The 13266-nt window shown below is 40.5% G+C and overlaps 1 protein-coding gene across 2 annotated transcripts in view; it reads right to left on the bottom strand.

Moving 5' to 3' along the window:
• Positions 1-13266, bottom strand: part of ZCCHC17 (zinc finger CCHC-type containing 17) — a 61875-nt gene that overhangs the window by 14333 nt on the left and 34276 nt on the right. For both annotated transcript variants that reach the window (XM_030871617.2, XM_060308756.1), the window contains 3 exons: positions 12443-12534; positions 5783-5883; positions 3837-3982 (listed from right to left, as the gene is read on the bottom strand). In XM_030871617.2, the coding sequence (XP_030727477.1) occupies positions 3837-3982; positions 5783-5883; positions 12443-12534 (339 nt within the window). The remainder of the gene's footprint in view (positions 1-3836; positions 3983-5782; positions 5884-12442; positions 12535-13266) is intronic.

The following is a 13266-nucleotide window of genomic DNA, read 5'->3' on the forward strand; positions in this document are numbered from 1 at the left end:
CTGAGCCCACACACCTAGAGCCCGTGCTCTGCAACAAGAGAAGCCATTGCCATGAGAAGCCCGCACACTACAACGAAGAGTAGCCCCCACCTGCCACAACTAGAGAAGGCCCGTGCACAGCAATGAAGACCCAACACACCCAAAAAATAAATAAAATAAATGAATAAATTAAAAAATAATTACCATATGATCCAGCGACTCCACTTCTGGGTATATACCCCCCAAAATTGAAAGCAAGATCTCAAAGAAATATTTGTACAACTATGTTCACAGCAGCATTATTCACAAAAGCCAAAAGGTGGAAACAATCCTAGCATCAACAACGAATGAATGAATAAGCAAAATATGGAATATGCATACAATGGAATATTTTCAGTCTTAAAAAGGAAGGAAATTCTGACACATGCTATAACATGGATGAACCTTGAGGACATTATGCTAACTCAAGTAAGCCAGTCACAAAAAACAAATACTATATAATTCCACTTTATAAGATACTTAGAGTAGTCTAAATCATACAGAAAGTAGAATGGTGGTTATCAGGTGCTGGGAGAAAAGGAGAATGAGGAGTTATTGTTTAATGGGTATAGAGTTTCAGTTTTACAAAATGAAAAGGGTACTAGAGGGACTTCCCTGGTGACACAGTAGTTAAGAATCCGCCTGCCAATGCAGGAGACACGGGTTCGATCCCTGGTCTGGAAAGATCCCACATGCTGCGGAGCAACTAAGCCCGTGAGCCACAACTACTGAAGCCCACGTGCCTAGAGCTTGTGCTCCCCAACAAGAGAAGCCACCGCAATGAGAAGCCCGCACACCACAACGAAGACCCAACGCAGCCAAAAAAAAAAAAAAAGAGTATTAGAGATGGATGGTGGTGATGATTGCACAATAATATGAATTTACTTAATGCCAAAGAACTGTACACTTAAAAACGGTTAAGATGGGGTAATTCCCTGGTGGTCCAGTGGTTAGGACTCCACACTCTCACTGCCGAGGGGGTGAGTTCAATCCCTGGTTGGTGAACTAAAATCCACAAGCTGTGCAGCACAGCCTCCCGCCAAAAAAAAAAAAAAAAAGATTAAGACAGTAAAATTTATGTTACATATCTTTTACTACAATTAGAACAATAACAACACTATACCCAAAGGCTGCAGATTTTGGTTTCAGCAACTGGTGACCCATTCATTGAGATAGGGAGGAATATGAAGGGAGCAGCCTTGGGTAGGAGGAACGTTGAAGAGTTTTGGAGTGTGCTAAGCTTGATGTCAACTCGACAATCAGATGGAGATGTCAAATAGGCAGTTGAATATCTAAATCTGAAGTTCCAGAGAAAAAGTTAGAGATAGAATTACAGACTTGGAGAATTACAGACTTGGATTTAAAAAACGATACATATACTTAATTGGGGGATTATTAGCATATAAATGGTATTCAAAACCACTGGACAGGATGAGATCACTTAGGGAGAAGGTAGTTAGAGATGAGAAGGGAATAATAAAAACAGACACAGCCTCAAGCAGTCCACATTCAGAATTAAAGCAGAGGGCAAAAAAACATTAATGAAGAGAATTGAGCAGTGAGATAAAGAAGGTGCTTTTTCAAAAAACTCAGATGCCCAGATGTGAACTTGGTACTCAAGAGGTAGAAGGCGAATATGTAGTTTTAAAATCTCCCTAGGCTAATTCAATAGTCTGAATATAAGTGAGAGAGGGAAGCAGGTGAAAGGCACAGTAGCAGTGGGAGTGGGAGGAAGGAGCAGAATTGGGATATTATGAGGTACCATGGACAGGACTTGGTGACTGACTAGGCATGGGGTAGTAAGGAGAAGAAAATTAATTACATATTGTTTCTTTCTTGGGAGACTGAGAGGTTACTGCTGTCATTAAAACTAGTAATACAAGGTAGAAACAAGGGTTTTGGTTGTTCAAGGAGCACAATGATCCTACTTTGAGCCCAAAGTTATATAGCTGGTAAGTAGCACAGAAGGGCCTCAACCTACGTCTGATTGACTCCAAGCCAAAGTCTGAAGTACCAGTGGGCTATTACTTAGTGATGTGAAAGTGGTCAGGGCAGCTGAAGTCTTAGGAGGGATGTGATCACCCAGGGAAAGAATATACAGATCGATATATTATTATCCATATACTTGGGGCAATTCTTAATAATGGTACAATGGACCTTCCTCCTCATCTAAAAAATGAAGAAAATGCTGAATTTGTAGATAATGCCCACTGAGGGCAAGAACCTTATCACAGTTTTTATATTCCTAGGTTTGCAATGCCTGGAATAAAATGACCACTCAATAAAAGTTTGCCAAAGCTTTGAAAAAACAAAACAAAACCAAAAAAAAAACCCAGAAGTTAATAACCAGCCACAATTAGAAAACCACTACACTAGGGACTTCCCCAGCAGTCCAGTGGTTAAGACTCTGCCTTCCAATGCAGGGTGCGCAGGTTCAATCCCTGGTCGGGGAACTAAGGTCCCACATGCTGTGGTGTGTGGCCAAAAAAAAAAAAAGAAAAACACTATACTACATGAGAACAACTATTTCTGACCGAACTATAATATAGTTTTTTTTCATTTCCTCTCTATGTTGTATGCTACAAATGCACTGTTTTTTTCCTGCACCACAATAATGTCTGTTTTGTTTTTTTTCTTTGCGGTACGTGGGCCTCTCACTGTTGTGGCCTCTCCCATTGCGGAGCGCAGGCTCAGCGGCCATGGCTCACGGTCCCAGCCGCTCCGCGGCATGTGGGATCTTCCCGGACCGAGGCACGAACCCATGTCCCCTGCATCGGCAGGCGGACTCTCAACCACTGCGCCACCAGGGAAGCCCTAATGTCTGCTTTATGAATTGTTTTGCTAGAAGTAGTAGATGGAAGATACAACTCAGTGAGACAGGCACTCTTATCCTCTGCTGGGTGTAAAATAAGTACTTTCTGGAAAGACAATTTGATAACATGTATCAAGAGTCTTAAAGCCCTAACTCAGTAATCTTACTTAGGAATTTATCCGAAGAAAGCAATAAGAGATATGGCCAAAGATTTAGGTTGGAAGTAATCAAAAATATCCCACAATAGAAAAATTATTAAATAAACCATCATATAGCCATAGAGTAGAATATCATATGGTGCTCTTATATCAAGTTTTTGAAGAACACTTAAGGATACTAGAAAATGTTTTTGATAAATATAAATTTATATATTTTATTTATTTTATTCTTTTGGCTGCGTTGGGTCTTCGTTGCTGCACGCAGGTTTTCTCCAGTTGCGGCGAGTGGGGGCTACTCTTCATTGTGGTGCGCGGGCTTCTCATTGCAGTGGCTTCTCTTGTTGCGGAGCACAGGCTCTAGGTGCACAGGCTTCAGTAGTTGCAGCACGCGGGCTCAGTAGTTGTGGCGCACGGGCTTAGTTGCTCCGCGGCATGTGGGATCTTCCCAGGCCAGGGCTCGAACCCGTGTCCCCTGCATTGGCAGGTGGATTCTTAACCACTGCACTACCAGGGAAGCCCTGCTTTTGATAAATATAATGAAAAAAGTAGGATATAAACTATACCTAGTATGACCATGCTTGTGTGTTTATATGTAAACACATACATATACGAAAATTATATATACACTTCCCTAGAAAATTATATATATGTTTATATTATATGTATGTATATATTTACCTAGAAAAAATATTAGAATATACCAAAACTACTATAAGAGTCTCACTGGGTGGAAAGATTACAAGAGATCCTAATGTTCTTTATGTTTTTCAGTATTTCTAAAATATCTGCAGAAAGTATATTTTTATTTTAAAACTCAATATGATAAATAAAATAAAGACAGCACTCACCTTCTTTCTTTTTCTAGAAGAATTTCTCGTGGGGTCAGGCTTTTCAAACTCTGCTGCCTTTGCCTCTTCCTTCTCCTCTTCCTCATCAGGTATCAGAGAGTACTTGGTCCCACCTGGCTGCATGAAACAATCCTTTGCAAAGTGGCCTGCAGAAGAGAAGTAGAAAAGGTAGGGAGGGAAGAGGCAGTCTCTTACCTTAGCAGGTGGATCTTCCCTAGAAGTTCCTGAAGGGTTGGCTCGTTCAGGAGGTACTAATGAGTTCATTCAGAGCAGCTGTTGCCTTCAGAGCGGATTTTCTGTCACCTCAAGATGGCATTGCTCACTTAACCAGAGCCAGACAAGCATCTGGTCCTAGAGCTGTGGGAAACCCTGGCACCGCTTTGGAAATGGCAAAGGACGTGAGGACACAGGCTTGTGCTGCCCTCCATTAGCAACTGGGCTCAGGAATTTTTAAAGATCTATTTGGAACTTATTCCTGACAATGAAAGGCTGCTCCAGAGAGCGGAATACTTAGCAGAGGGAGCCGAGTGGCAGGCCAAGCCCCAAAGGAAGACAGCTCTTAGGCAGCAAGCAGGAAGGCAGCACTCAGATTCAAGCTAACACACAGAAAGACAGCAGTCACCTAGGGGCATTCAACATTCACAGACTGTCAGGTCTGGCAAGGGCCTGAGAGATCATCAAATCCAACACTGCATTTGCAGACGACATGAAGTCCCAGAGTAGAGAAGTACCTCAAGGTCACACAGACAGCAGCAGAGCTAAAACTTACCCCAGGTCTCATACCTCCCTGCCCTGTGCTCTTTCTGCTGCATCAAAACCAACCACCTTTGGCCTGCCTGGGCCAAATTCCATCTCTCATTATTCTTCTCTGCCTCATGTAACACCTGGTGGACACAAGTTGAAGGTAAGAGAACCCCACCCTCCCTGAGCCTACACTGCTATTAAGCGGCCCTTTAACAGATGCTACACAGCTGGTTTTGTCTGAGCTCTTTGTAGACCCTCTCTCAGGGGCATAAAGAATTTGATGAAGTCATCAAAAAGCTATGTGTAAACTACTTTGCAACTCGGAGTCCAGAAGCGGGATGGTGCCTGGAAGGAGAATACAGCATAGAGTTTTCCAAATATCTATGCTGGAAATGGTCCCACAATACTCATGAGGAAGTATTCTTTCTATTTTATTTTTCCCTTCCTCCCTCTACATTAATGATAAATTGGGGCTTAAACCCCACGACCTCAACCAGGGCACAAATCTGCTACCACTCATTGTAGAAAAATCAAGAGAGCTGGGTAGGTGAAAGGCTAGGGAGAAGGGGTGACAAATTGAGGTCACTCTGAAAACGAGAAGCTGGCAATACCTCTCATTATAGCTCCAACAAGGGAAGTCAGGCTGAAAGAGCTCTTTAATATTTGAGTAGGACTGGAGGAAACTTGAAGAAACAAAGCTAAAAGGAAGTGACTAGCCTGTATTCTTTATTACTAAAAAGATACTGTATTCAGAACTCTGAAGTTATAGAGATAAAGGTAATAAGCAAGAAAGAGCTTGACTTGGATCCTTAGAGGAATATATTTCCAAGTCACTTAATTTTTGCAGCAGAACAATAATCATCCTTCGAGATAAAAATTTAGAGTGTTAATCATAATCCAACACTCTTACCCCTCCTGGCATAGTACATGGGGACCTTGCCCAGGCAGGGCATCACCCGTAGAGAGAGGGGAGTAGTGGTGGTGGTGTAGTATCTGGCAGGGCCAGCATTCAGAAAAGGAAACAGAAAAAGCAACAAGCCATGAACTCTGATGTGAGTCTAGTAGGAACAGCAGATGAGCAGGTGAGGCCAGCATTTGGCTAAAAACCACAGTGAGCTAACCCACACCAGGGGGCCTCCCGCATCCCATAAAGGGTCCATCCACAAGAGAGAAAAACTAAAATGATAGAGACTTCGCCTTACCTTTACAGCCACACTTCTTGCAGGTAGTGTTCAGGACAGCCTCGAGGGTGATCTTCTGCCCAGTGTAATCCTGGAAGGACCGCCTCCGCCTCTCTTCTTGCCTGTAATGAAATGATACTGACTGTTGGCCCTTTTAAGAGATGGCCAGAGATACTACAAGTTAATACTCCATGTTGTTTTTTTGTTTTGTTCTGTCAGGTAGAAGGGAGAAAGGAAAAGCACTGGGCATAAGGAAACAGGCAGTGAAAGAAATGACATGAAATGACAATTTTTTTCATTCAGGACAAGGCTCTGAATTAATAATTATGAATGAGACTAGATTCCATCTCACTGATGCACAGGGGATGAATATATAATTACTCACCTTGCTAAGCCCCCTGCAATCCTTACAAGGTCACTCCTGGGTTTAAAAGACCTTCAAAAACTTCTTAGAAAATCAAGTCCAAGCTCCTTGGTATTCCAGGCCTTTCACAGTCTGTCTCTAACTTACTTTCCCAGCCTCATCTTGTACAATATGCTCAAGGCAAACCAGACTATTTTACCTTCCCCAGATGGTTCATTGTTTCTGCTCAGGCAGCTCCCTCTTTCTGAAATGCTCTGCTTCCCCTCTTTACTCCCACTTCACCACCTAACTACACCCAAACATTTCAAGGCTCAGCTCAGTTACTGCACCTCCTTCTAACCAGTTATCTTCCCTGAGCCCCTCAGCCAGAATTAATCTCTGTTCACATTCGCATAACACTTTCTAAAAATTCTAAACATTTGACCAAAGTATAAAATACATACAGAAAAGTGTTCACAAGTATACAGCTTCACTGATTTTTACAATTTGAAATATCCCAGTAACCAGTACTCAGATAAAGATGCAGAATATCACCAGCACCTCCGAAGCCCCTCTAGTCACGGTGCTTCCCCCAAGGGTAGCTACTACTCTAGTTTCTAACAGCATAGATTAGTTTTACCTATTTTTGTAAATTATATCAACAGAATCAGAGAATGGGCCCTTCTGTGTCTGGCTCCTTTCGCTACTTTGTGAGATCCAACCAACTGTTGCGTGTAGTTGTGAATCAACTATTCTCATTGCTGCAAAGTATTTTGCTGTTGATGGGTACTTGAGTAATTTCCATTATGAAAGTGCTTCTGTGAACTTTCTAGCACACGTCTTTTGGTGAACATATATATGTATATGCATTCCTTTGGTAAATGCCTAGTTCCACGTAGGAGGGGAACTACTGGGTTGTAGGGCATCTGCCTTAGTAGACACTGCCAGACAGTGTGTTTACCAATTACACTCCTACAAGAAGAGCCAAAGTACCCTAGTTGTCATAGCTCTTATTTCTTATCTTTACTGTAACACACAGTACCTGCAAAGAGTACTCTTAGAAAATGTTTAATTGAAGAGTATCACTCCTGATTATTCTTTCTTTCAAACTCTAACTGTATCCTATACACATGTCAATCCTAGCACATATCACACCAGAGTTGTTTCTACTCTAGATCGTGGGCCTGTTTAAAAAATATCTTACTTGTGTTTGTTTCCCTGGCACCTCAGCCCAAGGCTTGGCAAGCAACAGCATCAATAAATGCTTGTTGGGGCTTCCCTGGTGGCACAGTGGTTAAGAATCTCCCTGTCAATGCTGGGGACATGGGTTCGATCCCTGGTCTGGGAAGATCCCACATGCCGCAGAGCAGCTGAGCCCGAGAGCCACAACTATTGAGCCTGTGCTCTAGAGCCCATGAGCCACAACTACTGAAGCCCGCATGCCTAGAGCCCGTGCTCCGCAACAAGAGAAGCCATGACAATGAGAAGCCCGCGCACCGCAACGAAGAGTAGCCCCCACTCGCCGCAACTAGAGAAAGCCCATGCGCAGCAACGAAGACCCAACACAGCCAAAAATAAATTAATTAATTAAATATATTTTTAAAATTTTAAAAAAAAAGCTTGTTGAAATTTCTTTGTTCTTCATCCAAAATATTTTTCTTTACCTGAACATCTTTAACTTTGACCTCTGACTTCACCTAAGATTTTCCAACCAGGTCTCTGTAGAGTCCAGCAAAAACAGAAATATTCTGCCAAAAGAGCCACATTACCCAGAGAAATGCAGGATAACAATATCAAAGCAAAACAGAGCTACTCACTTCACAAATTTCAGCCAACAGTTTCATGGGATATGTGGGTTCAAGAGAAAAAACAGAGAGGGTGAAGATACTCCATATTCTGTCCCATTCATTCTTTAAAGTTCAGCTCAAATATCGTATCTTCTATAAACTCTACCACAAGCAGAGTTAAATACTCACTTTATTTTACTGATTTGTTTACATTTTGCCTCATCCTCTGTACCACAACCAGGACTTGAATAGTAAAGTCTATGTCATGTTCTTCTCTATATCTGAGCAGAAAGCACACCATCTAGCATACTGTTGTCCAAAAGAATGCGAAGATGGACAGTTCTATAAATTTATGTCTGTACTGCTGACTATTTATGTCTGAGTTTATGTCTATGGCTAATGAGCACTTCAAATGTGGTTAGTGATTGAGGAATTGGATACCAAATTTTATTTACTTTTTTTAAAAAATAAATTTATTTATTTTATTTATTTTGTCTGCCACTGTCATTGTCATTGGCAGGCAGATTCTTAACTACTGCGCCACCAGGGAAGCCCCCAAATGTATTTACTTTTAATTACTTTACATTTAAATAGCCTATGTGACTAGTGGCTTCCCAGTTGGGACAGACCAGAAAAGCATATGGTTTAAGTTCTGAAAATGTCTGTTCAAATCCCTAGCTTTTGCCTTAGAAGAATCTTAGTCAAATGATAGGAGGTCTACTGTCTGGTATGGGTCATGCGAGAGGGTCAGTTCAAAGGGTGAAGCTTGAATAACAAAAACCAAGGCGAGGAGACTGGAGAAGTAAATGTGAGTGAGTTACTTAACAGGCATAAAGTTTTAGTTAAGGAAGATGAGTGAGTTCTGGAGATCTAATGTACAACATTGTATGTATAGTCAACAATACTATTATACACTTAAATATTTCTTAAGAGGGTAGATCTCATGTTAAATGTTCTCACCACAATAAAATAAAATTAAACAAACAAACAAACAGAAAATCCCACCAAGGCAGGATCTTGGGGACATAACTTGAACAGTCACGAAAACTCTATTGTTTTCGGATGTCCTTATTTGTAGAACTGAGTTTCAAGTGACTATGAGTTGCAGCTTAATCAAACCCTCATTATAATGAATTCCAATACACTGCAGATTCAAACATACTATAAGCCGAATCATACCTCCCACCTAACGCCCAATTCAACAAATGTGTCACTCACCACCTGTCTCCCTTTCTGTCCTTATTGCCATCACGCTAGTTTAGGCTTCATTACATTTCACCTAAACAGTAATAATTCATTTACTGGTCTCCCTGCCTCTAATCCATCCAGCACACATAGCTGGATTAATCTTTCTTTTTTTTTTTAAGTTTATTAAGTGGCAAGCACCAGTGCTAGTACAATGATATGAGTAAATACATTAAAATGATAGGACATGGTAGATAGTCTACCAGTGGAAAGAGATATATAAATGGATAATTACAGTGTGGCGAAACATAAATGCTCTTTCTAAAGACTATACTATGCCGGCTAAACCTAACTGGACACTGCATTTAACCCCTTTCCATTTAACCCCTTGCAGATTCACTTATTAGATGACCTCGTTAATACTTTGGGGCCTGAGGGAATGAAATATAAGACAGCTAGATTTTGATGAAAAATGAAAGGTAGTTGACAAACTCTGTGTAGCTGTGTAGCATGAAGATACTGAGCCTAACAGGGTGAGGCCAGAGAATGGGGTACCTGGAGAGAATAATCTGCTCAGGAGTCTCTCCCACTCAAAGGCTTTAAAAATCATTCATATTCTTTGACTGCTATTCAAAGCCGTTCACAATCTGACCCCAACGTATCTTTCAAGCCCTACATTCTAGCACCTGACCATACCCTCTTCTTTCCTTAAACAAGACTCCTGAATTGCCATGTGCTTTCCTGCCTCATTCCTTTCCTCAAGACTATTTCTTCTGCCTGGAATACTATTCTTTCCCCTGCTGCCTGACAAAATCTTATCCATTCTTCAAGACCTAGCTCAATTGCTATGTCTTCTCTGACCATCAGGGCCTAATATCAACTCTTCCTCTTCAAGCTAATTCCTAGAATCCTTCCTTTAAAACATTCTTTTAACATTTATTACATGTTGTCTTAAAATTAAAGTTATTTGCATAATTATCACATTACACTAGGCAGTAAGGTCCTTAGGCAGAAACCTTGGTATTGCCATTATACCTCACATAGAATATGAGCCCAGTAAATATATGTTGAATAATGAGTAAATGGATGCACTAACTTAACGACTACCATACATTAGGCACTATGGGAGATAAGATGTGGCCTCTGCCTCATGCGTTTTATATATCCTTTCAAAAGAAAGGGTATGATAATCTCAGATATTAGAGGAAAAACAAAGAAACATTTTAAAACAATAACTACAAGTAACCACTATGTGTTAAGTTTCTACTATAGATTAGACAATTAGGCTCTTTATAAACAAGATTTTATTTAAATCATACCATCATTTCTAAGATGTAGGTGTCATTACCTCCATTTTGAAGAAGCTGAGGTTCAAAGAGGCTAGCTAATCTGCTCAGGGTGGTATACTAGCTTGTGGCAGAACTAGGACTCTTTCCGATTCAAGTCTAACTTTAAAACCTGTCATCATTCCACTACGCCATGCTTCTTTCCTAGATGCAGTCTAGAAATAGTTTACAACAAAAGTTACTGTTCGGTCACTTAGTCATTACTAGAAGTAGTCCATACATAAAGACATATTCATCATAAAACCAGGGGGTCCTTTCCCTTCCCCTCCCTTGTTGTGAGAAAGAGAAGTAGCTCTTTTATCTTACTTGTTTTATATTTTATCCTTATAAGGGTGGCTTTGGGAAATTTCCCTGCTTTTAATGAGTCTGTATAGACAGGATTCTTTGGTGCAGAAGTAATTTATTACAATGCAATCAGTAAATGCTAGACTTAAATGACATTTCTGAGCTCAGAGTTATAAAAGATTTCTAATGTAAATGGAAAGTGTTATATAACCACAGGCAAATTATCACCAAGCATCAAGCTAAAACTAAGAAAATAAAGTAAAATGGAGATAACACCCACTTTGCAGGTTGTTATGAGAATTAGATGCACTGATGTACACAAACCACCTGGCATAATGCCTGGCACATAGTATGTATTCAATAAGTATCATTTCCCTTCCTTTTAGGTAAATTTCCTTCATATCCAAAATGATTTTGCTCAGAACTATAAACCTAAGGGTTTCCAAACATTGTGCCGCCAAGATCCCACTCAAACAACATTTCTTATTTTTTTCTTATTTAAAAAAAAAAAATAACATGATGGCCATTAAGAGCACCCAATTAGCATGAGATAAAGAATGTGATATTTTATCATGAGAAGCAGTGAAATAATGTCATGGTTAACCTGAGGATAAATGTATGATTTTTTAGTTGGCTTTCTGAAATACTTGAAACAGTTCATAAACCCCCAAGACTCCTTCAAGGGATATTAGCAACCTAGGAATCCCTGGTTAGAAACCACTGGCATATACAGGTATACCTTCGTTTTATTGAGCTTCACAGATATTGCGATTTCTACAATTTGAAGGTCTGTGGCAACCCTGAGTTGAGCAAGTCTACTGGCACTATTTTTCCAATAGTATTTGCTCACTTTATGTCTCTGTATCAAATTTGGTAATTTTGCAATATTTCACACTTTTTCATTATTATTATTATTATATTTGTTATGGTGATCTCTGATCAGAGATCTTTGATGTTACTACTGTCATTGTTTGAGCATTTTTTAAGCAATGAAGTATTTTTTAATTAAGGTACATACACTGTTTTTTAGACATCATGCTATTGCACACTTAATAGACTACAATATAGTGTAAACATTATTTTATATGCACTGGGAAACCAAAAAATTCATGCGATTTACTTTATTAAGATATTTGCTTTATTGTGATGGTCCAGAACTGAACCCACAGTATCTCCAAAGTATGCCTGTATTCAAGAAAGATTTTGAGACAGCAAATTCCCTGTATCACCAGCCAGTATCCTACAGAGAAAATTTTCCATTCATAAATGAAAGGTCAGAAGAGCCAGTGAAAGTAAGGTGCTGTGTTCAGAACACAGCACATCCCAATATGCAGGAGTCTAAAACCCCACTGGAGTTATTCCTCCTACATGGTCTCTGCCTTTTTTCAGTCCCAGAGCTAGGAGAAAGGCAAATAACAAATATCTCATGATGAATGCTTGTTGGCTAACTGGTTCAAGGTCAGAAGCTGAAAAAGAATAAGGGGAAGGAAATGAAACCATTGACAGTGCACTTCTATGCTAGGAGGTGCATGTTAGCATTTCATCTTAGAACTCTATGCAGTAATGTGTTATCTTTAACACTTTATACCTCTAAAAACCAAAGCTCACAAAGGTCACATAACTCATCAATATCATAGCCTACAAACAGTAGAGTTCCCAAGTGGGCCTGATTCACTACAGCATTCTGTGGTTTGAGAAGTAGAAGGATTTTAGCCTTTCCAAACATTTTACCTACTCAATGATAACGTTGTTGGGGTCAAGGTCCTTCCCAGTCCCTTGGTTGACAACCTTCATGGAGAGGGATACTTTTATCCTATCATTTTTCATCTGAAAAAAACAAAAGCAAAGTCAGCAAAAGCTCAAAGTACATCATTTAGACTGCTGGTCTAAAATTATCAAAGAATTGAAGTTTTTATCATGTAACAAACACTGAGTTCCTCTTATGGCCAAGGTCCTGTGCTCTGAATATTGCGGGTACTAATAAGCATAACAGGCAGATCCTATGGCAAAAGCATTTTAGGAAATGGTTTTCTTATCATTCTTGACCCTCCTGGGGGGAAAGACAAAAATGGTTGCTCAGAAATCTGGGGCCTGTGGAAGTAACCAGGAAGAAAATGAAAGCCGTTTCTTTTAGATAGTTCAGCATAATAATCTGTTCAGAGATCCATGAGCACAGAATAGGTTTCAGAACATTCCAGTGGACTAGATCTCCTTTTGGACTTCGTCTAAAAGCTTTTTAAACATGAAAACAGGGGCTTCCCTGGTGGCGCAGCGGTTGAGAGTCCGCCTGCCGATGCAGGGGACACGGGTTCGTGCCCCGGTCCGGGAAGATCCCACATGCCGTGGAGCGGCTGGGCCCGTGAGCCATGGACGCTGAGCCTGCGCATCCGGAGTCTGTGCTCCGCAACGGGAGAGGCCGCAACAGTGAGAGGCCCGCGTACCGCAAAAAAACAAAACAAAACAAAACATGAAAACAATTAAGAGCATCTTTAAATGTGAAGACAGTTGTTAGCCACATTGGTCTTCTTTTGCTTCCTCCAGCATTTGAAGGCCCTCTTC

This window comes from Globicephala melas, chromosome 1 (genome assembly GCF_963455315.2).
Source record: "Globicephala melas chromosome 1, mGloMel1.2, whole genome shotgun sequence".
Taxonomy (NCBI): Eukaryota; Metazoa; Chordata; class Mammalia; order Artiodactyla; family Delphinidae; genus Globicephala; species Globicephala melas.